We start from the raw sequence: 26,084 nt of genomic DNA, 5'->3' as shown, positions 1-26,084 counted from the left end.
CCCTGGCACACTGATGCCTAATGAAACCCGAGGCCAAAACCACAGCGTTGTCTGGTAAGTAAAGTAATGAGGGAATGTTGCAATTATTCCCCAAATGAACACTCCAAGAATGGGGAATTCACAGTGAAGTCTTTCAAAAAGCTGTGGGAATCTCAACAGCTCCGGTTATGTTGCCCAGCAATCTCTGCATCAGCAACAGTCCTAATTAGGGGAAAATTACTCTGGGCTCTAAGATAAGATTGAATAGGTTTGGAAACTGTCCCAGTCAGGTTTCTCCTTGGGGACAGCATGCCAGGGGAGTTGTCATGTCCCAATAGTGTCACATTGCTGCCCCAGAGTCCCCTGCCTGAAACAGAGCATTCAGCATTGAGAGGAGGCACCACAAACATGCTGTTGGTTGTCACAGGACTGCAAACACTGCCTGGTACAAACAGAAGCAAAATTGCTCTGCTTCTGTGTTATTCCAGTAATGGGAGATAAGGGAGCAGAGACCAAAGACAGCCACCCCAGGACAACCTAGATGCACTTCTGTGTTATTCCAGAAATGCGAAATGAGGGGAGTGCAGGCCATAGACAGCCAGCCCCAGAGATGCACTTTGGGTTCATGGTAAGGGCTATAGGGAATGCCCAGACGCCCCAGATGGGCAATGACTGATGCACTTTTTTATTATTATTGAGCCCTGTGAGACACAGAGCGAGGGGAGACAGCGCGCTGTGCCCTGGCAACAGTGCTACACCAAAAGCATGGGACACATGGAGGAGGGAGAGACAACTCTCCACTGTGTGAGAAAAAAGAGCTGGTGCCCTGCATCACACCAGAAGTCCAGCTGGTCTGGTTTTCTTTCTTATAAAGAGCCATTATAAGTACATAAGAAAGACTTAAAAAAGAGCAAATATACATAGTATTTGCCCTTAATACACTCACAGCCTACAACTACTTTCAACTCAGAGACTGTCTAAGCTGGACATTATTCTTATGTGTTTAGTAAACCCTGGTGAATTTCCCTTCCCTGTGTTTTTCTGAGCTTCCTTTAAATACACGTTCTCTTTTAGCACCCCCAGCACCATGCAGCAGGAATTGTCACAGATTTACTACCTGCTGCATGGTATGCCATCACCTTTGTTTGGTTTGTTCTTGGAACTACTGCCTTTGATAGATACCTGTAGTTTTTGACTGGAAGAGAATGGAGAGGCAATCTTTCGCCGTGCTCTCCATGTCACTCAGAATGCTGAATGCAGGACATACCTTCACCCCTGGATCCCTGCTGGTTCCAAAGTGAGCCACAATCAGGTCAACAGCAGTGTTGATTGCCTTCACCAGACCTAGAGGGAAAGAACAAGTCAGAGAGCTGCCAGAGGGGCTGCCAGGATAGACCCTGACAAAACACTTCTCAGAGAAATCAGGCAGGGGTATTTCAAGCCAATGTCTACACACAAGCCCTCTCTGCCCAAAACACGCAGAGGCTCTCCTAACCCCTGCCCAGATCTGTCCCTGCTGGTTCCAACACTCACCTATCAGCCTGACAGTAGGACAACCTGTCAATATTCCCAAGGGACATGAACCATCACCTCCACACTCCATCCCTTGAGGCAGCAGAGATGGGGTCTGAGGCAATGAGTCGTTTGCTGCTTTGATGCCTTCCAGAACAGGTGGCAGGGCAGAAGCCTTGCATTTTGGCAAGTTCTGTGATGACTGTCAGTAACAAGTCAGTGGTGCATAATCTGACATCTGCACCAGGATACTAAGAGAAGAGAACTGAAATAGAAGGGAAAGCTGCCACCTGGTAGTCACCAACACATAGCTGGCAAAGGCATGGGAACCCTTCTGCCTCTGAAATGATGATAAGACAGCTGTCAAACAGCCAAAACCCAGCCCTGCCTCGAGCACGGGTCCCATCACAGCCATATCTTGTCCTACTTTGGAATCCTTTCTTCCATCCTTTAATATAATTTATCACATAGGACCCAACCAACCTTTAACCTAAATTACAGAATCTTGGGTCAGCACATCTGCACCGTCACACAGATACACAGGCCTACCCTTGCATACAGAGACTGGGGTGGGAGCATGAAACAGCCATCAGTCCAGGGGGACATGTAGTTGCGGTGCTACAGTGGAAAGGGCAGGGAAAGTTCAAGTCACTATGTCTACAGAGATGAGATGAGAGAGGCACAAACGTTTGCTTTATGCTGCACTACACTACACTGCCATCCACGAGTGATGCACAGACTCACCCTTCTTCTGCAGCAGGTCGATGGAGATGGACTCTGTGTTGCCATCTGGGGAGAGGCAGAACTCAGCGGGAGGTTTCTCCGCTAGTGAGAAGTAGTCGGGGAAGAAGTCATTGTAGGTAAGCTGGAGTTGCCTCATAGACTGCCCTGCAGAGCCAAGACAGAGGGGAGAAGGATCAGCCCAAACCCCTCACACCAAAGCCTCTTCCACATTGTCTGCTTTTCCTAGAAGCAACGTGCACTAGCAGCAGTCTTCATCCCAGACTTGCTAGGACAGCAAGGCCACAGGTTTTTTCCTCCCCCAGCAATGGTCTGCAATGTGTGCAGTCGACCTCCACAGCCCACCCAGCATCCAGCTCCAGCTTGACTGGGGGCCCAGAGGCTCTGGAAGATGCTGGGGGAGGTTCACTCTCATGGGCTGGTGCTATTGGAAACCTTGTTGCACCAGACTCTCTGTGCTGCTGTGTGGATAGTTCCAGCAAACAGGGTCTAAAACGAGCACACAGAGAATCCCTACTTGTCACACAGAGGCATCCACAGGGAATAAACTACATGTTTGCTACCTGTCTTCTAGGATGTCCTCCATTTTCAAGGAGTGACTTCTGCAGGAATTCTTCCATGTGCCTGACTTCAACCTGGTTGACTCCCTGGCTCTGTGCTAGGCATGTTCCCTTGGAGGGATGGAGAAACTGTTTGGATTTGCAGAGTGAGGTGTAGGGCTTTGAGGAATTCCCTCCACGACTGGAGACTAACCTGAAGAATGCTCTCCCTCCCACAGACAGACCACACTGCTCTCCTCACAGGACTCTTGGAGGTTCAGTCAAAAGCCCTTCCTGCACAGGTTTTGGAGGACAAAGAAGGCCTTAAAGGCAAAGCATGGAGAAGACAGAGCCCCATCAAGCATTCCAGTGTTGTCATCTGCCCCATGAAAGCTACAGCCCAGCACACAGCACACTTCCAGGGCTGGGGCACTGTGGTCAGGCACTGTGGGGCACACAATGAAATCTCCAAGGGCCAAAACTCCTGTGTGAGACATGAACTACAAGCTAACCACAGACAAGGAGCACTTTCTGAGGTCTAAGCAGGCTCTCGGGTCATTCACTTTTCCCTTCAATCCAGCCCAGAGCTGGACCCAACTACTCTCACCTCATGGAGAAGCAGGGAGGCTCCACACAGATTATAGCCATCAGTGAGGCAACTTTCACCTTCTTCTTGAACCCGCCAGTCCCACGTGAGCAGATGCATCGTCCCTCCTGCTCTGAGCAGGCAGAGCAGTGATGAATCCAGGCTGAACCTGGGCCCCAAGGGATACTGAACCCGAGTCCCAAGGTCACCTCCCAAGACCCCCCCAGCGGAAAGACGGTGCGCACCGTTCAGCTTGCAGTGGAAATGGCTGGTGCTGAGAGCGCCAGGGAGCTCAAAGATGGGGTTGCCCCGGTTCAGCCGAGGCTCTTGCTGCCTCCTATCCAGGCTGCCTGCTAAGCTGGGCAGCCCCGAAACGCGGTCCAGACCCAGGGGGTTCCTCCGCCTGTACTCCCGCCACTTCAGCGCTTGGGGAGAGAGGTGGTTCGCTAGGATGCCGCAGGCAGTGAGCACCAGACGGGAGGATGTGAGCGGACGGGAGGATATGGAGAGGACACAGGAAGAGAGAGGACAAAGGAGGAGGACAGAGAAAGAGAGACAGCACATTACTCAGAAGTCCAGCAGCATTTCGGGACATTAGCACACACACATGGAGAGAGGTGGAGGCCACAGCCTGGCAGAGCAGCACAGGAGCCTGGATGGCCTTGTGACTGCAGGCACAGAGGGAGCAGGTTTGGGATACAAGCACCTGGCATGGGGTGCATTAAGATCAGCAGCCCACACTCCCCTCTCCAGAGACACAGTGGAGGAGTTGGGACTGGAAAAACATGTTCTTAGTGTAGGTCTTTCTGCAGCACCCAGATGCAAATTTATCCTGGGCTGTGGCTACAAGAGACGGTGGTACTATAGGGAGCAGCCACAGCCATGGGGAGCTGGAGATGCTCCAGACTAGGAGGCTCTGGAGGATGGGTACCTACCATTGACGGGCCTTATTCCCATGTTGCTCAGGGGGCCAGAGCTGCTGCTCTCACTGCCACTTCTCCAGTGGGAATCTGCATGGCCTCCTACTCTGCTCATGGACATGCCACCCACTGAGAGGGGCGGGAGGGACCCACTGTGGAGTCGGTATTCAGAGAGTGGTGGGCTTGGCTCCAGCGGTGCCTCCTTCTTGGGAATCATCTTGGGGTTCTCCTTTTGCCTCAGGGCATCAGCTTTGGTGGTTTTGGAGGGCTGCATGGCACTGACAGCAGGGGACGACCTCGTGGGCAGCAGGTTGGCAGAGATGGGGCAGGACCTGCTCCTGGGCGGCTGGCTGTCTTCAGCTCTCTCTGCAGGGGGCGAGGAGGAGGAGTCCATGCTTTGGAAGAAAGGCACGTTGCATCGCACAGGGGAGTAACTGCCCAGCGGGGACGGACGGGTTGTTTCGGGGGCGGACTTCTTAATGCCCCCATCGTTGCGGGAGGCAGCTCCGTCTGCCGAGCGCTGGGTCACGAGCGTGCCATGGGCCTGGCTCCCCGCCACCGCCGCCTGCTCTGCCGAGCTGGCCAAGGCTGAGGACTGGGAACAGGAGATTTGCTGGCTGGAAGGCCGGTTGCTGGACAAGCTGTAGAGCTGGGAGAGGCTGGAAGCAAAATGGCTGTGCAGGGCACGTGCCTTGGGTGGCTTGCTGAAATGGTGCTGGAAAACAAAAGGCTGGATGGGCAGAGTCGTGGGGCGCTGGTCCTTGCTGTAGCGCACCACAGGCTTGCTGTCTGTGCCACCACCTTTGGGGAGAGAAAGGGGAACAAAGTGTGAGCATGGGCAGAGGGATGATCATCCTCAGCCCAGCAGACTGCAGGTTAAAAGGGAATGTGCTCTCTGTTCTGGAAGGAAGAGCACGAGCTAGAGGCCAGTTAAACATGCAGAGTGATTCCAGTCTGAATTGGTTACACACATCAAGAGCAGGCAATGTAAAGATGTGTGGCCTCAGCTGGAGTCTCCAGCTGTTGACAGCTGTCTGGAAGACTGCACCAGGAACCTGTCTGTCCTGGTACGGTCACCAGCTTCCTATCCCTTCCCAATCCCTTGCTTCCTGGACAGTACAAAGCCATGGGGTCAGATGCCTGACCTTGAGCAGCCTCTGCCCAAGCAGTACCACAAAGACATGGCCCAGTGCACTGTGGTACAATCAGATTTCTTGTACCAAAGGACACTGAGAACTCACACAGCCAAGCACAAGCATTACATGCAATAGCACTGCAGCTCTGGTCCCACATCCCAATATACTGGTGCTGTTGCAAAGGCTGATTGCTTGCCCTTCTCCCTCCCTCTTCCTTCTTCTGTAACTATCCCCCCTTTGGAACTTCCTTTATCCCCCTGCCTCTACCAGACCTAAGCAGGATGTTCCCAACATCCTGCTTCCAACTCGGGAAAGTGCCGGTCTGCTCCAGCAAATGATGTACTGGGATGTCCTGAGGGAGTGTGCTGGGCTCATCTCCTGTGTGTCAATTCCTCCAGCTCCTGGTGGGGCCACAACATCCTGAGGGACACAGTTGAAGTGTGACACACACTGCACCCAGTGCACAACACACACAACACTGGATGCACACACAGGGCTGACCGAGATCCCTGATCAGCCCGGGTGTTACCTGCTGCCTGTGGGGTGTTCCAGACCTTTCTCCCTATAGCTAACTCATATTCCTAGCTTTTAGCAGGGCTTGCTTTCCCTCTAGTCCCTCTCAGAACCTCTAGGCTTGCATGATGCTCTTAGCTGGACCAAGGCAGATATGCATCTATCTCCAGCTGCAGACAGAAGTTTCTTGCACAGCAATGATGCCTCCCACATTGGGAGGCAGGCAGAAACTGCTGGGATATATTTTCCTGAGAGGTCCTGCCTGTCCCCTCCTCCCTGAGCAGTGGTTGCTACTTCCAAGCACTCCCTCTGAAAATAAGAGGGCTGCTCCCTTGCAGTCTTCTCCCAGAAGAGACCTGCCTTCTCTGCCATCCCTCACCAAGCACACGTTCAATAAATAAACAGGACAATACCTAAAAACCTCTTGCTTCAAAGGCCAAAATCTCTCCCACCCCTGACATGGCAAATGAACATGTTCTTATCTCCTGACAGAAATCTTCAGGACCTCTTAATGGAGACAGCCTGTTTTTTGATATGTTAGGGGCTATTTACTGCAGTGGTCTGGTCAGAGGTGTTTTAGATGGGCTTTTCCTGGACAGCAGGTACAAGACCTGTCTAGGGCAGAGAGAGAGTTCTCCTGCCATGCTGGAGAAATAGTCATACCTCCAACAGGAGTGTCACACAGCTTCCTCACAAGGACAAGTGAAACCAATATCAAAGTGAAAAGCTGTAAAACTCACCTATTACAGGCTTTCCTACAGAGGTAACTGTGACAATTACTCTCCATGGGAACAAATGCTACAATCCAAAGCACTGTGGAGGACATGACCACGATATTCCATCAGAGGCACACAGATTAGTCTCTGCAGGACTCACACTGTAAGTCCCAGCAGAGACTCTGTGACGTCTCTGAACCTGCATGGAGAAGAGACTGCTGGCTATGCAGTCTCCACCTCTCCACCTCTGCCCCAAGTAGCTCCAAAGAAGAAAGGCTTTTTAAAAAGTCCCTTCATCTGCTGTGAACATGACTTTGTTGAGCATCTTCACATCTCTTGTCTTAGGAGCTAAGGGCAGGTGATTCTTATGGGCAAGCGCAGTAAATACCTGGAAGGGAGACAACCCTTCAAGCTGCACAGACTCGAAGTGCTAATGTCATGTCCTCCCTTACATGATATGAAAGGTTTGAACAAAACCTCAAGAGGCTTTAGTAATATAAGGACAAGACATCTGCACTGATAGGAGTCTGAAATAAGCACAGCAAGGCTTTGCCCCAGGGTCAAAGACCAGGAACCAGGGAGATCAGGAACCAAACTCCACAGGCACTGGTCTCCTACCGCCAGGCAGATTCCCCTGCAGCTCCCCTCATATCCCAAAGATCTGCCTTTCTTTTTACTTCTCCATGCTGCCTAGTTTGGCTTCTTACCGTCTGCTCGGGCTCTAACATCTTTTTGTCCGTGGCCACTGGCAGAGCCACCCGAGAAGCTGGCATCTGCCTCCATCAGCAGGGAGAGAGAGGCTTGCTCACCTGCCCCATGCCCACCGGAGACCTTCTCACTGGAGACCGAGTCCTTGGTGGAACACAAAGCCTGGCTGTCCCCAAAAGCATGGTTCAAACAGAAGCCCTCACAGCTGCGGTTCAGGCCATGGACAAAGGGCATGGGTGGAAGACTCTGGCTCCGCCGAGCTCTTTCTTCAAGGAAGGTTGGGCAATCTCGCTGAGTCTCAGGTATAGGAGAGAACTCCAAGGAGGAATCACCGCTAGACCGGAGGGGCGGGGAGGTGCCATTCTTTTTCCGTCCTTTAGCCAGCTCAGCAAAAGATGTCACTCTCTTTGGGGGAGAACTCTGGATGGGTATTGCTGGACTTTCACTCAGCTTGACTGGACAGCTCACCATGCGTTCCAAGGAGCCCAGCCTGCTGCTGGGACTCCTGTCCAGGTTTTGATCATAGCTCCTGGAGCGCTGCCGGCTTGTGTTGAGGTTTGGTGGTGACACATTGACATAGACCTGACCCTCAATCATGTTCTGGGCAGATTCTCCCTTTGCCTCCTCTTCACTGCACTCCACATTGCCTTCCTCTTGTCTCAGGTCAGGCCTTCTAAACAGATAGTATTCTGTGGGTTGGGCTGGGCTACCCTTGGTCTGGTCTTCCGAGCAGCTAGTTATGGAAGATCCTGCGGGGCTGGGGGATGACTGGGAAGACAAGTCACATGTGACTAACTTGTAGTAATTCTGAGTAGCCACAACGAGCCGTGCTTGGCTCTGGAAGCAGGCAGTGAGGTCAGAGCTCTCTGAAGTGCAAGGCTCACAGTGGAGGTGGTAGGAGTTGCAGTTAGCATCAAGGACAGGTGAGGAGGAGTGTTGGCACCCACACACCTTCCCTGAACTCTCTGGGTGATGCGACTCGCAAGACATCTTGGATTCTGTGGGTGATGAATGCAAATCCAGGTAAAAAGCTCCTGTGTCTGAGTGGCTGCAGAAGGAAGAGTCACAGGACAGGTTGGCTGAATTCAGGTTGGATTGAGATTGGCCATTCATTTTGTTGTAGAGAGCGCTGAAGTTCACCAGCACACCATCGGAGCTGTTGCAGGAAGAGTCACTGATGTAGCCCATCTGTTGGTCAATCACTTCAGACTGACTTGATGAACTGTAGCACCGACAGTGCTGGATCTCTGAGCTGGAACAGCTGCATGTCCGGCTGTGCAGGGCATCCTGATTCCCCAGGGATTCACCCGTGTTCTGGTTCCACTCCTGGTCACCACCATCGAAGGAGAAGCTGGAGGAGCTGCCACGGTGGCAGCTGCATTCATCCAGCTCCATGCGTTCTGAGGCCTGATGGCATCTGTTTGCATTGTTCCTCTTCTGGATGTCATCACTGCTGATTTTGTCCTCTTGCCCATCCACCACACCGGACCGGCTGGCCATGTTCCAGGATTTCACAATGTGGTTGGAGTCATGGAGGTGGAAAGGGGGCAGGGCCAGCTCCTGCAGATTGAAGGGAGGTTTGCCATCGACAAGTGAGTTGTGAAGGTGGAAAGACTTTTGACCCAAGTCATCCCCAAAAATGCTGAGGTCTTCACCCTCACTCAGCAGGAAAGGGTTGTGTCGCTTACTGACACCAGGGACAATGAGATCCCTTGCTTTTCCTTCTTTGTTGTCTGAGGCCTCTGCTGAGGTTTCAGAGGTCTGGAGAAAGCTGCTGTATACCAAGGAGTCAGTCTGTGAAAGGTCTCTGTCTGGGAGGGCAGAGGTCCGTGTAATGCTGAGCTCTGGCTGGCAGAAGGGGTTGGTCCTTTTGCTCACGGAGCAGCACTGTCTATCAGGGACCTGGCAATGCACCAGAGGAATGTGATGGACAATCAGCGTCTCACCAGTCAGTTTGGGTGGACTATCCATGGTGAGGAATGCTCTTCAGGGCATCAGTGAAGCTGGTACCACCCATGAACAGGTAAGGCTGCACATGAGAGGCAGGGAGGACACTTCTCATGAGGGAATTCAGATACCTAGAGAGAGACAAAATCACAAAGGAAGTCACCTCTCAGGAAAGGCAGTGACTACTTAAAGCATCCTTGGTTTGACTGAAGATTTCATGTGTTGACAAGGATCAAACAGACAGGTCCTTGTAAGCACAAGTACCTGAGGATAAGGTCCTTCCTCAGGAAAACAAACCATCACAATGTAAGACAAACACGTCACCCTCCCTGGAGGCTCCTGAGACGACACTTGTGATTCCACCTGACCCCTCTCAAAGTTATCTGAAGTGAGTAACTGATTTCAGTCAAGTGGCCAAAGGGCTACACAGGCTTTGGGCCAAACAAAGACCTCACTGCAGATGGCACTGTGCGCTCACAAGAAAACAGCACAGGATCTGAAGTGAAGCACTTCACTCCAGCGAGAGCAGTCTACCTTCTTTCACAGGACTAAACATCTTTTTCTCTTTTTAGGTACCTTGAACTTTCCTTCAGGAACCAAACACAGAACTGCTCTGAAAGGTCTTGCAACATCAGAGACACACAGGTCCAGGCAGAGACAGGAAAGCAGGATCAGACTGGAACAGGAAAGCAGCAACAGCCATTCCTCTCCAAAATCCAGAAGGCCCCATGAGGTCCTGACTCTTTTAATAATGCCAGAGGAGCATGTCAAAGTATGCAACTACTTATGTACACTAAGGCCTCTTCAGTGAAAAGGAGCAGATTACTTCAGTGGGGCCATGGGGGGCCACTAGTGATGGTTAAGTAGGTCCCATACAGCACACTGGCTTCTGCTCACCTTTTGCTGATGGTTCAGCCTCAGCTCAAACTGGTTCCTCCCGTGCTCTGAGATGACTGTTTCACAGCTCTCTGTTACATTATCTGTGGTATTTACCTGCTTATCTTATTACCTGCTGCACTTAACAGTAGCACAATAGTCCCAGGAGCCATACAGGCAGGGCACTAAGAGCCCCACTCCCTCTGTGTTCAGTAAATATCAGGTTCTCTTAAAGTCAGAGAAATAATAGAATGGTTTGGGCTGAAGGGACCTTAAAGATCATCTCCTTACATGGCCAGGGACACCTTTCCCTAGACTAGGTTGCTCAAAGCCCCATCCAACCTGGCCTTGAACACTTCTGGGGATGGGGCATCAACAAATTCTCTGGGTAACTTGTTCCAGTGCCTCACAGTAAAGAATTTCTTCCTAATACCTAACCTGAACCCCCCACCATTCAGTTTAAAGCCTTTTCCCCTTGTCCTATCACTACCTGCTCATGTCAAAAGTCCCTCTTCATCTTTCTTGTAGATGTTCACCAGCATCTACGTGCAGAGGACATATTAATTTCTCCTTCCCTACCTAACCTGGAGGTCCAGCCTGCAAATCCTTCCAGAATAGACTTGCCTTCCCTTCGACACTTCAGAGAATCCAACACAGGCAAGTGCGTGGGAGGACTAAGGCAGCAAGGAGAGGGAGAAACCACAGAAGACCTCAGTGATCCAGGATGATCCTGAGAGATTACAAAATTACCTACTGCTCTCACAGGTCCACCATTTGTTCTGAAAACCTTGGCCCAAACACCCTTGGTTAGCAACACACATCCCCTAACTCATCCAGCCATCCTCAGTGCTCACCGCACCCTGAAAACTGGATCCTGTGGTTCTGCTCTGGACTCCAGGACCTCAGGTCTGCTGGCACCACTGACCTTCAGACTCTAGAAAGTGGCATTCATGTGGCCTTTGCCTACCTTATCCCAGCTTTTGTGACTATGGAGTGATAATGGATTTGGAGCAGAGCTGCAAAGGCACATGGCAGTCCACGAGGGAAACTGAGAAATGTGGGGTAAAAGAAGTTTGAACAAGAGCGTAAGCAATAAGACAGCTACACAGAAACATCAGGAACTTCAGTTCTTTCAGCTTCAAGATGTAAGAATAGCAATTATAAGACGATAAAAAAATGATCAAAAGAAGTACTTTCCTCCCACACATAGTAGTGCTTCTCACAGACACAGGATGATGCTGTCAGGAAATAAAAATACAAAGATGGAAATGGAGCTAGTGTTTACAGTAAACACCCAATAATGCAAAATTTAATGCTAACACCAGTGTCAGAGAACAGACAGGCCTTCTGGTAGATAGTACCAGAGACCTACAGGGTGGGGACTCTCACCTACACGTCTGCTGCTGCTGGGATGTTTCACCCAGGATTAGGCTCTGAGGAACAGAGATCTCCTGGACCACTTGGACTACATCCAACTGGACTATTTACTGTGCAACTCCAAACTCTCCCTCACCTATAGTCTCCTTAAAACCCCCATCAACCTTTACACCCCTTTTAGTGACTCCTCCGTCTTACAAGCCTTTGGCTCCTTTCTCACAGCCACTGCCACAGAGCCCGAAAGTAATGAGTCCGTACTCTGCCCGGATCCTGGGGGAAGATCCTTTACATCCATGATTCCCAAGATCCCACTGTTAAAGAGCTACTGTGGGTAGCAGTAGTTCCTGACCCTGAGCCTAGAGCACACACACACACACACACACACACATGCTGAAAGTGGTGTTTAGTGGCTGGGGCGGTGTTCATCCCCCATTTTGGACCCTGTGCTCCACTGATGGCGCAACAGGAGCTCTGAGTTTATCTGAGTTTATTTTTATTTAACTCAGCAGAAGTTTACCCTGTCTTCCCGCCCCTTCCGGGCATTTTGGGAAAAAGCTGGTCCCCCAGCACTTATCTACTCACATGGGCCATCCCTGCCCTTGTTACTGCCCTTGTAGCTGATTGTAATGCTCAGATCACATCTCTCCATAAGGCTTTGCCGTATTTGCAGTGCTGCCACAACGCATCCATCTGAAAAGCGTTGTTTTGAGGATGGCAGCACACTTCACTGCTGAAGCACCGTGTCTCCACTGCCTCTGGAAAATGGCTGCTTGGAGCCGGCTCCCAGCACCAGCACCCATCTGCTGACAAGCCCCGCCGAGCAGCACACAATTCATGTCAGTGCAGAAGCTGCTGTGGGAGGACGAGGCTTGCACAGAGACACTCTGACATTTGACGGCAAAATGTCAGAGCTGACACGCAGCCATTTCCCAGCTGTCTCTCCTGTGCTCTGGCTGGAACACACGACTCTGCCCAGCATTTCGGTTTCGGCAGCAGCACAGGCTCCCCGGGAGGAATGTGATTCCCGGGCTGTCACAGACGCTGCAGCAGACGGATGCCCATCCTGCCTGCACCCACAGCCTGCCCCCAGCAAGGCTCTGAGGTCCCCCATCACAGGTGGCATGCAGACAGCTCCTGCCAGGAGACATACTGATCGCTTCTCTAGGGATAGGTATGATGTCTTGTGCCCTAGATACTCCTTCCCTCTCCCTTGCAACACTTCTCCTCCCTTCCTCCTGACTTAGGGATGCAGGAAGGTTGGTGACGGCACTGCCAGAGCAAAGATTATTCAGTTCCCAACACCAGAGCATCCTCCCTAGCCCTACCACCGCTTGATTCTCACTCTCTTATTCTGGAAGACAGTAGAAGGATCCTTCCTCTTCCTATTCAGGGTCTGCTAGGCTGGGATTGACACTGGGGAATAAAATGCAGCAAGCAGACATTTCAGATTCTGCTGGCTTTGTTCAGCTCTTTGTTCAGCTCTTTGTAAAGCCCTCACTCCTCTTTTCAACAGGAAATTTCCAGATGTGGATAGTCTATACCTGAATGCTTTTTGCCAGATCAGTTCATTCTTCTTATCATTTATAGCCCACGGTGTGCTGTAAATGATAAATGATAAATGCTGTAAATGCTTGTACAACAGCAAACGCAGCATCCAGCATCAATCCCTGCCTGGAAAAGCATGTCATGGCAGTACAAGGCAGGGAGGCATGCAGGGAGCACCACAACCCTAGATCCGTCAGTACAACAGCCATTTTATTCTCCAACAGCAAAATTCTTGCCTTCTCCATACTGACACCCTCTGCTGCAACACGGGAGACATGGGTTGTTTACTCTGTGAGCTCTTTCTTGAGGTGCTATGGGGTTACCCAGAGAAGGTGAGGACCACACATTTCATTATCTGTGGGTGCTTCATTCCAGTCAAGATAATACAGAGCAGAAAGGATGGCTTTTGGTGAGACACCTATGTTTGGTGTGGAATTGCTCAGGAATGATTTGTAGCCCCACGAATATAAACATACAAAACAAAAACTCCTTAGCTACAGCAAAGCTCTAGGTAAAGAGCAGGTGAGTGCTGAGCAACAAAGGATGGTTCAGCACTGATCTGAGAGCCGCCTACCAAGTCATGTCTGTGCTTTAGAGAGGAGGCAGCATGCTGCAGGGAACAGGAGGAGCATGCAGAATCCTTCAGGCTCTGCACTTCATGCCTTTTAAGTCCTTGCTGAGCACTACAGAGAGGCTCTCAAATCCCTCTTCTGCCACACTCCAAAGACTGAGGACCTTGTGCTAATTTAAAGATGGTCGGTGCAGCTTCACAGCTTCTGGAGTACAGACTCCTACCTCCGCAACACTACTGAGAAGATGCAGAAGGCACCAGAGTGGCTCTCAAGTGGTTCCATTAGAGGGGGTTGGTGTAAGCACCAGCTTTGCCTCCAGGAGCTGATGAGTTGGGTGTGGCAGCACACATCTTCAGGAACCTTGCTACCTCTTATGGCTCCAACCGCGATTTTGGAGTTCTACTGCTGAATACTTAACATCCCTCTCTGCTCAGTGCTGTCCGCTGCTGGGTGACAGGGTTGAACACACAGGGACACAGTTTTCTCACAAAACGTAATATTGGAGGAGGCATGCAGAGATACAAGAAATAAATGTGATTTAAATGTAAAAAGACTCCACATAGAGCACAGAGGACAAAAAGGCAGGAGGAAGATCATCAGAACTGTCAGCTGGAGGCAATGCTGGCTTTTTGGAGAATGGCTTTTCTGAACAGATTACTGTTTCTATGAAACTAGTCACTTCATCTATGAAATTGAATGTCCAAAGGAAATCTTTAACTGTGAGGGTTCTTGCTGCCTCTTTCTGTATGGCTGTGGTTTCACTGTCATCAGCATCTTCCTCAGACAGACCAAGATTCATTGTCTCACGTAAGGGTAAAAGACAGAAAAACAGGGTTAAAAGCTGTGCATTCAGTTTCATAGAAGAAGCAGAAAAAATCCCATTGTATTGGAGCTGCTTGTTCTGAGAACTGTTCCATGTGAATCCCTGACTCCTACAGCACATTTGCATCAACACGCCTGAAGAAACCACACAGCCCTACAAAACAAGCACCAGCAGAAATGCCGCAAAAAGCAACGGATTGTGTGATTTTGCAGACAAGGGCACAATACACACATCTCCTTTTTGCTCCACAGGGAGAGATATATTCAGCTTACTCCCTGTATGTCTAACTCCAGGCAAAAGGGCCAGGAGATTAATCCAAACTGAAAGCCACTCTTCAAGACAGTGTGGGGGGATCTCAGGGCTCACTGTACCCAGCACCAGTACTGCAGTTTGTCCCTGCATCAGCTCTGCCACTCCAAAAGCTGCCAGAAAGTACTGAATGGTCTTAAAGAAAATCTTATCAGGAAAATTTCAGGAAACTGGAGGCCATTCAGATAGCAGCATCAGAGAAGAGGATGGGGTGAGTGGCAAAGGATGAGTGGCCTGGGGATGGATCTGAACCACGAGGGTGAGCAAGCAGAGAGTGGAGCTGAGGAAGCCTGTAAATTCTTGTAGGGTGGTACTAGTTAGTGGTATTTGTTTGGACATCTGTTTATTTCTTGCCAGCTAATACATCATCTGTCAAATTCACACCTTCATTAAACTCTTTATTAAATCATCCAGTGTGTTTAATGAAAGAAAAGGTGTAAAAGGAAATACTAGTTCTTTGACTCATCCTCAACCTCCAGCTCTCCTTCCCTGCCTCGGGAAACAGGGAGCATAGTGAGGGTGGTCTGCATCGTCCCAGAGTGAACATTCCAGAACTTGATGTTTAAAGGGGGCTGCAGCAACACAGGAACACTAAATACTAAATGTCTGCCTCAGCTTATGCTGGTTCCTTTCATGGTGCTGAGCAGTGATTCCTAAAAGGACCACTTCCCTCTTCTTTCCACAAAGAGGTGCTGCCTTGGCCAGGGCTTTTTCCAGTGGTTTCCAGGACAGTCTGACTAAGCCCATGATTAATGTATCATTACATCTCAGAACCATATAGGATTATGATGTGTTCCAAATGGAAACTGCAGCACGTGACAGTCAGTCACAGCCTCTGAGCTCCTGACAGCAAGAAGCTGCACAGGTCAGGGGTGAGGGACTCACCAGCAGAGACGAAAATAAGCAATAGGTGCAGTTTGTGTATTCCTGACAATGACACAACCAGCATAAGGCAGGTACTGCCTCCCAGTCAGAGGAAAAGATGGCCCAGCTGCTCTGTGCATTTAGAGTTATACAAGACACCAGAAATAGCTCAAGCAGCAGATCTATACCAGCTATCACAGGAGCCAGGACAGTGACCGAACCAGTTTCTCCCATTTCTGTGCTCCCTTGCTCCGTGACTCATCATCTGGCATGTGGCACTCAGTAAGAGCCATTTACAGGGCATGACTCACAGCATCCACTGAGGTGATCTGGGATGGAACCTGCTCCTCCTCCTCCTCCCCACCAGCCACTCTGTCCCAGCCCCCACCACATATGCTCCTAATTACTTTATGCAAATCTGCAGAGAAGAAAAAGACTCTGATGTTTTGAGCTGTTCATATCACACAGAAATTGCTGCTGAATTAAACTGCAGACACAGTAAATCCTTTCTTATCACAGACACTCTAGTGGCAGCAGCAGGAGGAGGGACTACGCTTGTATAGCACCTTTCTGCCTGAGCACTCTGAAAGCTTACTGAAGATCTTACAAGAGCAGAAATCACACAATTCCATTTTGAAAAATGGATCTGCCCGGGTGCTGGGGCCTGGCTGTTGCAGGGTCACCAGAGCACTCAAGAACCCATGCAGAAAGAAAAAAATCCTATAAGCATATGAAATTGCTGGGCACAATCAGTATTTGAGGATGCCAAGATTAACTCTTACCTAGCTGCACATCTTTGGCCAAGGCTTAGTGATCCTGGCCTAGTGGGTGGCTTCCCTGTTCCAGGGCAAGGGGGTTGGAGCTACATGATCTTTGAGATCCCTTTCAACCCAAGCCATTGTATGATTCTGTGAATTGTGGCAAAGCAGGACTGTCAGCTGGCTGCCTCATGAACGTGCTCCTTTTACAGACCTGCCCAACTGAGGACTCCAGGAACCAGCAGCTGCAGCTGAACAGGGACAAAACCACAGCCAGCAGCTGTGGGTGAACCTGAGTCAAAGCCAGCAGAAGTGTGGCTTCGGCAGAAGTGAAGCCACCAACTTCTATACCTGGGATCCATGAGCTCAAAACACTCCACCACAACAGCCACAGGATGCAGGGAAGGGAGTGTTTGGCTGAAGGAGTCAGGCATCAAACTCAGCTCAGCCTCAGGAATCAAAGCTGGCTCTCTGACCAGTGCCTGCAGGCAGACAGGATGGCAAAACTGCCCCACGAGTCTCATGTTTCATGTGCAAAGGTGAAAGAGCAGCTGTTCTTGCTCAGGTGTGCGCTGCAAGGGCGAAGGTTCCTGAGATGACATCAAAAGATGGAGAGGGTACAGATGCTTCATATAGATGGAAATGTTCTCAACAGCACTGGAGACTTCAGGACTTGCTAGAGATCCATAGCATCCCTATAATTACTATACTCTGGAAAGACCTTTCAAAGAGAGGTCACAAATCACTTCCACTGGATTTTCTTCCCTAACACTTACTGGAATCTAGCTTCAGGAAACTTAAGTGTTGCCCAGACCATGGCAAAGGAGATGACCTGCTTATCCAAAGCTTATGGAAGGATAATTTCAGAAGCTAGTTTAATCTGCACAAAAAAAAGCACAAGGACAGCTCTACCTCAAGGAGTCCTAGATCCCTTACCACGTCCATGAGTTGGGGAAAAGAGATGAGCTAAGTCCTAAAAGGGACAAAGATGGTTTGCCTTCACAGTGAATAAGATCTTGCTGCACTACTGGTCAGCACATCCATACAGGCTCCACAGCCACTCCACAGTGGCATATCTTCCCTATTGCTTCTTCTCAATGGGGACTAAAACTGGCGTTGCATTTCTGTCCAGACCATGTGTTGCAGCAACCAGAGCTGCAGAACAATCCTGAACCCTCCCTGCAAGGCAAAAGTATCAGTGACTACTTGAGAAACCCTGACAAATAAGGAACTCAGTCTTAAGATAATTCAGTTAAAGAGGCTGTAAAATGAGGTTTATCATCTGTTCAGCCCAGAGCACCACATATGTAGGAATCACTCACTATCAAGTGAAAACCAAATACTTCTGGGATGGCAGATTACAAATGTACATCCTCATGCAGCAACATAGGAGAAGCACAACAGGCAGCAGAGGTGGCTATGGGAGAGTGAAGTAAAACCACAGCCAGGCCAAGTTCTTGAAATAAAAGTATCACCCCTCAAGCCACTATAAATAAAGCAGCTAGAGATGCCAAAAAACTCCAGCAGGATTATTTTCAGACTGGAACACAGGAGCGGTTTGCTACAACTAGGTAACCACACCCCAGTGAATAGGAGAAGCAATGAAGGTATGGCATTACCTAGGAGTGATGGACATCAGGCAGCCAGACTGCCTGCATCTGCAGAGCTGTATTAAATGATGCAATCCTACACAGAATTTAATACACACTGCGTGCAAACAAAGCAGGAGCTCTGAAATCAGGCACAAACAGAACACATCCCAGCAGCAGCCTGGTTTTACTAGATGTTCCTCTTCACAGTGCACATCTAAATGTTTTTTTAATCAGCAGCTGTGTCCAACAGCTGACTCCTGCTAAGACTGCGGGAGACTTTAACCCTTCCTAACCTGAGGTTGTTCTACCAAGACCAGAAGCAATAGCTGGATACACAGGAAGACATCTTCTGTGTCTCCACTGCAGAAAGCAATTCAACGGTCTGGAGGCTCAAAACTCCCGGATTTGGGAATGACAGCATTGTAGAAAGCAAAAAGGCTGAGTATCAGCCCAATAAAGGCAGTATCTGTCGAGTTTAATGCATGAAATTTATCCTGCCTTCTGAAGGACATCAGGACCACATATAGTTATATATTAATACATAAATATATGTAAAATAACACTGATACCCCACTGCTTTTAGACCACAGGCTGCATGTTGCAACCCCTTGAAGGTAGCTGAAGGAAGAGATCCTGTAGCACACAGATTTGAAAATGGAAATTGCCTGATTACTGTTAAGACTGTGCATTTTTTGACCCTTGCAGGTCCTCTGCAATCTTGTCTGGATATCACTCAGCAGAGTTCACTGTGGGTAAAATGAAAAAAGGAAGAATGATTCGCAGGAAGATGAGACAAGAAGCGCCTGATGTGGGAAAAAAATCCTTGGACCATAGTCAGACTGCCTAATAACAAGCAGGGTCCTTCATATGGGAACTGTTTACATTGCAAAGAAGGACACTACACAATCATCTCTCAGAACATTTTTTTTTTTTAATTCCTGCAAATTTTAGGGCTTGTAACTTCCTGAACCAGTGCACTCCACACCAAATTACACGCCACAATAGTGGTTATCTGTCAGTCTTTTTCAACATACAGGTATTAAACTTCATTGCTTGCCCTTGGGCTAGGGCAGGGAGAGGATCATATTTCCTACTCCATTTGCCAATCCCTGGTCCCAAGATTTTCATTCTGCTCAAGTACAAGAGTATTCTCAGATCCTCGGTCCAGTTACCAACCTCTCTCCAAGCGTCCTCCTGACGTGTGGGTGTGTTGTATGTTTGCATGGCTGGCGGCAAGGCAGAACTCAAGAGGATCTGGATGAAACCACAGCATCAGTTTATGTAACAGAATATTTTCCATGCAACAGAACTAACAAAAGGCAAGCCAGAACCTTAATAAAATACTTATGAATCAGACCAGACACTCCTAATGATTACACATACTTCTGAGAGGGAAATGTATCCCTTATAGGGGCTGGCAACCCAGACCAAACTCAGTTTGTAAAGTTCCATTCAGGACAGTTTATTTTAGGATATCACTCCACAAGACAGCTCATGTGCTAATTAGACTTGGAATGACTCGGTTCAACAGAGCATTAAGGGTCTAACTAAATCTGATAACCCTGGATTAACCAAGGTCTTCTGCTGAGGATGTTGGGCTGCAGAGTATGCACAGACCTATTCGCTGTGAAAAAAAGGAGGGCAAATAGGGATGATCCTTGACTCTGTACTGGAAGAGCAGTCACAGTTCCAAGAGACCAACCAAGTTTACTGGAGGGATGACCAGGTTGGATAGGGCTTTGAGCAACCTGGTCTAGTGGAAGGTATCCATGTCTGTGTCCATGGCGGGGGGACTGGAATTTAAAGGTCCTTTCCAGCCCAAACCATCCCACGATTCTATGAGCAGTCTGCTTTTAATCACTCCAAGGGTGTTTGAGAGGACTGAGGAGACACCTTCACACTGCAGGCTCCCAGATCTTCACAGCTAGGACACACTCACATTTGGACATCTTCTTTCTTGAACCTATTGTATCCTTTCAGTACCAGAAGTATCAGAAAAAACAAGTAGCTGAAACAAGTGGTTAAGAACCATTTGACTTTCCTAAGGCCTTGCACTGAGATGGGCCTCAACAAAACCACAAGGTTTTAAAACTCTGCAACTTCTGAACATGTACTATAAATATACTGGGAACTCTTATTCACAAAAATGCCAAGCCATTTGGGAATACTGCTGGGCTTTGAAGTTTGAAAGCAAGATTCATGGACTAATTAATCACAGTATGTGAAAATTATTCATATTATCAGTTTCAAATAATCCTCCTTAATTTCCTGGAGTAATTCCATGTTACAATCAGGGCACCTCATAAATTGTTATTGCTTTTCTCTACATCATTCATTATTTCATACCACAAACCCTACAGTTTCCCATTTATCTCAAGTAACTCCCATTTCTTCAGTCTCCCCTCTTACGAGAGTTTTCCAGGTCCTTGTGCAGTTTCCTGGGAAGTTCCTCAATTCTCCCCAACTACTCATTCATGCTTCTGAGCCGGGGTGACTAATTGTACACAGTTTCCCAAGTGACAATGGGATGGGCCCTGCTTTCTATATCAACATTAGAAGCCTCTGTACCATAATCTTCCATTCCATTTGTTATGTACTTTAATGTTCATATGCATATGCTCACCAGGTGAAGTCCCTTATGACCAGGGTGACAACCAGTTACTTTTAGCATTTTAAAGACATCAGTTTAATGAGCTGGAATCAATTTAATCCATTTGATGATCTGGAACCTGACAAAGTATACTTTTGTGACTATCTTCTCTAATGTACACTTATGTAACTTAGTCTCAAGCTAAAAAAATTCAAGATTTACAACAAGACTAGCCTAGAAGAAACCAGGGGATTTTCTTACATATCCACTCTGAGAAAAAGAGTTTCTTTACCCTGTCTATGTAGTGTGGTTTTGGGGGGTTTGCTCTCTTAAGTTGCACAAATTCTTGGTGTAGGTTTGTGAGAGAGGTTTTCTATGTCCCCATGCAACTTCTCTTTGAGGTCCCCCAAGAGACAAGAAGGTCCTCAAAGTCTTACTAAGGTCTGGGTTGAAGGATATATTACCATGGTGAATTTTCCTCATTAGATCAGTGAGGTCTGGTGGCTTGCACCCTTGAAAGAAGATTCCCCTTTTATTCTGATGGGCAGGCCAAGAGGTTATTGTGGTTCTTCTTTTCAACCTCAACTTGTGTCAAGGGGGAAGCAGACAACAAGGCACTGGACCAAAGTGCTTTGGCTGCTGAACGTGCTCTGGTACAGAGGGGAATCACTCCCCAGTGCCTCTGTGACAAATTCATTGTTTCAGTTTGGGGTGTTTCTCTACCCTGAGGTACCAAATCTTGTCAGCAGCACAAAGCCTGGAAGAGGTCAGAGTTACAGACATGGAAATATTCTATGGGGTCTCTGAAGCTTGTGCAAAGTCACCAAGAGAAGCACAGACAACAGAAACCTCAGTGGACCAGCATTGACTCTCAGTGTCTCAACAAGCTATAAAACATGAACTGAATGGTGTGTGGCTGGAGCACCACCACCTTTGTGCATTAACCACCCTCATGCCATTGCTCGTCAGTGCCAGGACATCCCTGTTTTCTTGCAGTTTCTCCTCTCCTTCTCTTTTATTGTGCCATGGACTGGCTAGCCCTACTGCCGAGGATGTCTGTGGTCCCCCTGAGCCCCACACTGCCTCACCTTTCCTCTGACCCAGTCCTCCCTCAAAAACAGCCACTCTGAGAAGCACATGGGAATAAACAGGCTGTCAGGCTTACTGTAATAAGCAGTCACCACCTTCAGAGTGCTTTATAAATACAGTAATTATAAATAGCAAGTGCCTGCGGAAATGAAAATGAGACATATGACAAGGAGCTGAAGGCAGGAGGAGACATCTGGGTAGGAATGATGCTCTCCTCAACGCCATTTCAAGCACTATGACCTGCAGCTGGAGGACAAGTCTCAGCAGTAGTTCAAGTCAGATGCCACGGGCTGTGGGCAAGTGAGAACAGGGTGTGGCTAGTAGAAAATGGGCAAGTGCAGATGCATGCGGAAATGCTCTTACTGATTTTCTCAAGGGTCAAGCTACAATCACTGCTCCTGGTAAGCCACATCTAGGCAAGAAACCCCTTAGAAGACACTACAACAACTAACATACTAGCAAGTGGTGAAGGAGAGGTCAACCAGAGTAAGCCAAACCCCAGGGCAGACGTGTCACTCCAGGTACCAACCATCAGAATGAAATAGGCAAAGCCAAGGAAGATACATTGTGTGAGCCAACGGGATCTTGGGACCAGAGATATGAATTATTTATTCCTCCCACTGGATCTTCTCATATGTGGGCTTATCATTCTGCCACTTGAGTTACTGGACTGGGTGGGACTACAGGAAAAATCCTGTGTCAGCAGACACTGTAATGAACCTCATCACTAAAACCAGAAAACTGCACCAGCTCAATGATCAGACAGGTCATCCTCCCTGCTTAGAAGGACATCTGTGAGTACAGCTATGCTATCTGAGCTGACACAGAAGACACATGACAATGGAGCCTGAGGCACACATCCCTGCTCTTCACCATGGGAACCCCAGGGATGGACCAAAAGAAGGCAGCCTGCTAACCAATTCAGGTGAGTTGGACCTATAGGCAAAAGGAGACTAACCATGCAGCTAGTCCTGCGTCAACGCAGGCAGAGCAGAATGGAGAAGATCTGCCCACTGAAAGCATTTAGGTCATGCTCTTCCAGAAGCAATGGCAGCTGGTGTGAATTTATAAAGAATAAGGTGCAGTTCTGGAGTTAAATTGATGAGATTAGTACAACTGCATCGGGAGTAAGGACTTTAGTCTGAGGTAACAGTGGGTCTGAGTCAAGTTATCAGGTGAAAACCTCCTGTGTATTTGCCAAGGTCTTCCATACAGCCTCTAATTTAATATTTAATTTTTTTCCCTGTAACTCACAGAGCAGAAAAACCCCTCCTGCCAGAAGGAACTGCTGGATCTCAACACTGAGATGTCTGTGCCACTGTCCCCAAAAGCACAACAACAGGGCAGTGACATGCTGTGCGGGAGCAAAGAGAGGTAGTTTGGTGGTTGAGCCAACGGTCAGCATCATTGCTGGTATCACTCAAATATTTATTATTTATCACTCACAGGTACTGCCAGCCCCACACCTTCAGCACTGCACAAAGACCAGCTCATGGTCTCTCTCCCAAGGGTCCAATCTCAGAGGCTGAGCCTGAGCCAGGAGTTGCCATCACCTACATTATGACCACTCACCCACATTACACTCTGCCTTCTGCCTCCCTCCCATTTACAGCAGTTAAGGACCACAGTGGGTTTTGTTTGGGTTTTTTTCCCCCTTATTTGCTGATACAGCCACCAGCAGACTTGCCCAGTAAAAAATATTTGAATGTGACTGATGGATAGAAAAAAAACATTGTCTACATGACCCTGAGGCTGCAACACAACAGTGGTGGGGACGGAAGAGCTTGTGGACAAGCCTGCTTTTATGCTCATCTTAACAGGTATGTCCCTGCTTTGACCCACTTCTTTCAGAAACTGAATAATAAAATCATTTTCATCAAGAGAGAAAACTGGAGCAGAATAGGAGACCAGAGGTATTTTGACAGTCTATTTCTTTCTCTTTGGAGAGTAACCAATTTTCAGATGAGTGTGAGGGCATGCAGGGAACCTGCTCAGCAGATAACACAGCAAATCCCTGCTAAAGCTGGTTACCAACACAGCTGTCATTGATCATTGCTGTGGATTTCACCCCCTGCCAGCCAAGCTCCCTCAGCTTCCTCAAGCCTTATCTTGGCAGCCTTTCGCACAGCTCTGGAATGGGGTGGGCTTCTGTCTCTTTTGGACTTATGGACTGAACAGCCAGAACCACTTTATCCACCTCAGAAGTCCCCCTACAAAGCAGCTCAGGTTGAAGACAAGTGAGGTTTCCCACTACCAGTCAGATTTCAATGGTTTCCAGAAGAATGGGGAGAAAGTCTTGCTATTGAGTACTGTCCTGTGAGTCCATAGCTGACAGGGAGGTACCGCCACCTCTGATCCGCCACCTCTCACCATCCACACAGGTCTCCACATCTCTTACTCTGGATTTGCTTTTCTTGTGTTCAATCATTAGAACTGTGCCTACTGAGATGAGTTTTCACACAGCATCCAAGATAGAGAAGTGGCTTTGGATTGAGTATCTCAAGCTGACCCAGTTTATATTAAACAGAATGGTAAAAAGCAAACAGATCTGTAATGAAACCTTTTTAATTTTTAAAGAGTCGATCTCGGGTGTGTCAGGGAAAACAATTATAATGCCAACAAGAACAAAGAGCTTGCAGAAGTACTGCAGAAAAGACTTTGAATGCACCTCATAAGTAAAAAAAAATAATCTGGATTCACCAAGGAAGGTGAGGAGATTAGAAGAGAAAGTCTCCTGACCAACCTCAATGAGTAATCACACCTAGAAAGATATTAGAGGGAAGTAAAACAGCGTCTCTGGTGCTGTTTTGGCATGAAGAAGAATACTGAAGCTGTGGCAGTGACAGGTTAGATAATACAGGTTATAGAAGGTGCAGAAAATGGAAATGAGCTTTTAAGTGGAAACAGTTCAAGAAGATGAATGCACTCAAGTCAGAAGGACAAGATATTCTTGATCCCAGAACAATGAAAGAATAGTTGCATGATCACAGCTGGCAATAGGGCTTTTGATAAAAATACCCATTAGAAAAGAGAGGAAGGAGGTGAAACCATGTGGCTGAAAAATATTAAAGATGAAGTCTGTAGCTGTTCCGCAAGGGCAAGGAAAGTGACCCATGTCAGATTTATCAACCTGCCCCTAGTATTATATAAGGCTTTCTGAAAACACTGGAAAATAAAAATAAGACTGGGAAATAAATTAAAAACAGGGCAGAGCAAAACAAGGGCTTGCAAAAGGCAGACTACTGTGTGGCTATCATACCAGAGTGAGATCTTGACTCAAAAGTAACATGAGACTGGAAGAAAATGAAGATATCTGGGACAGAGAATTTGTTCTTTGTTTACTCGCACAGCCTCAGACATCTGAGAGGTGGTAATGGAGCCATGGGCAGGCCATTCCTGAGTTCATGGCATGTTCTCCTGGGCCACCTACACTTTCTGCAATGCAGGTCCAGGTCCTTTGTATCCAGCTGCACCTTATCTCCATCACCTGCATTGATGCAGCGAGGAAGACACACAGCAGCAACTGTACGTCCTTCCTGTGAATCATTTCAGTCAGCTCCAATCACAGAAGCTCTTGGACACCTTTTAAGCATCTCAAGGCAGAGATTATCTGTGTACTCTCACTGCTTAACAGATGTTCTTGTAAGAGTGGTACCTACTGGAGAGGCACAGCCTGTATGTCCTGGGGAGCACTCCCACCCCACACAGTGAAGGAGGCTGCATCAACTTCTTTGTTTTCCTTTAGACAAGCATTGTACACACAAACTACACATAATTTTTCTTCCACATGCTAATACAAGTATGTGTATCCTGCATACATACCTTCTGTTGCACATCCTGTCCTCCAGACCACGGTGTACCACACACAGAGTTGTGCTGTTGTTACCCACCACCAATCCCCCATAGGAGCCTGCTCTGCAGCAGCACCACAAACCCAGTGTGGTGCACACCCACAGGAGATATCCCGCTCTCTGCTCCCATGAGCCTGAAAGGGACAGAGACCTGGAGACAGAGAGATTTCCCAGGTCCAAGAGCAAGACAGGGATGAGAAGGTGCTTCCAGGATACTGTTGCCAACTGCACTCTGCTCTGCGATTTTGCTAGAAGCCCTCTCCTTCCCACCTGGCTCCCTGCACTGAAACTCTGGATTTATCTTCATCACCAGGTATAAAGGCCATGGAGCCTTGCCACTCCACAGGGATGGAGAGGAAGAAACCAACTGAGAAGCTGCAGCAGCAAAATGGTTCCTCCGGAGAACTACTGCAGAAGAGGCTGTGCTGAGGATAACCCCCACCTCCATAAACCCCTCGAGGCTGCACACAGCACTGACTGTCTCGGGGAACACACTGAGAGGCTGGAGAATGACAACAGAAACAACACATTTACATTCCCT

The 26,084-nt window shown here is 48.4% G+C and overlaps 1 protein-coding gene across 6 annotated transcripts in view; it reads right to left on the bottom strand.

Annotated features, from left to right (window-relative positions):
* RUSC2 (RUN and SH3 domain containing 2) overlaps nt 1-26,084 on the bottom strand; it is a 60,357-nt gene that overhangs the window by 7,828 nt on the left and 26,445 nt on the right. For 4 of the 6 annotated variants that reach the window (XM_027670402.1, XM_027670400.1, XM_027670401.1 and 1 more), the window contains exons 3-7: nt 7,350-9,428; nt 4,293-5,078; nt 3,603-3,803; nt 2,236-2,379; nt 1,247-1,323 (exon numbers count right to left, since the gene is read on the bottom strand). In XM_027670402.1, coding sequence (XP_027526203.1) covers nt 1,247-1,323; nt 2,236-2,379; nt 3,603-3,803; nt 4,293-5,078; nt 7,350-9,321 — 3,180 coding nt within the window. In that variant the 5' untranslated portion in view covers nt 9,322-9,428. The remainder of the gene's footprint in view (nt 1-1,246; nt 1,324-2,235; nt 2,380-3,602; nt 3,804-4,292; nt 5,079-7,349; nt 9,429-26,084) is intronic. The other 2 variants (XM_027670405.1, XM_027670406.1) reach the window with 2 other exon arrangements.

Source organism: Neopelma chrysocephalum, unplaced genomic scaffold (genome assembly GCF_003984885.1).
Source record: "Neopelma chrysocephalum unplaced genomic scaffold, ASM398488v2 Primary Assembly neopelma1_96845, whole genome shotgun sequence".
Classification (NCBI taxonomy): Eukaryota; Metazoa; Chordata; class Aves; order Passeriformes; family Pipridae; genus Neopelma; species Neopelma chrysocephalum.
This window is presented reverse-complemented; position numbering and strand designations above follow the sequence as displayed.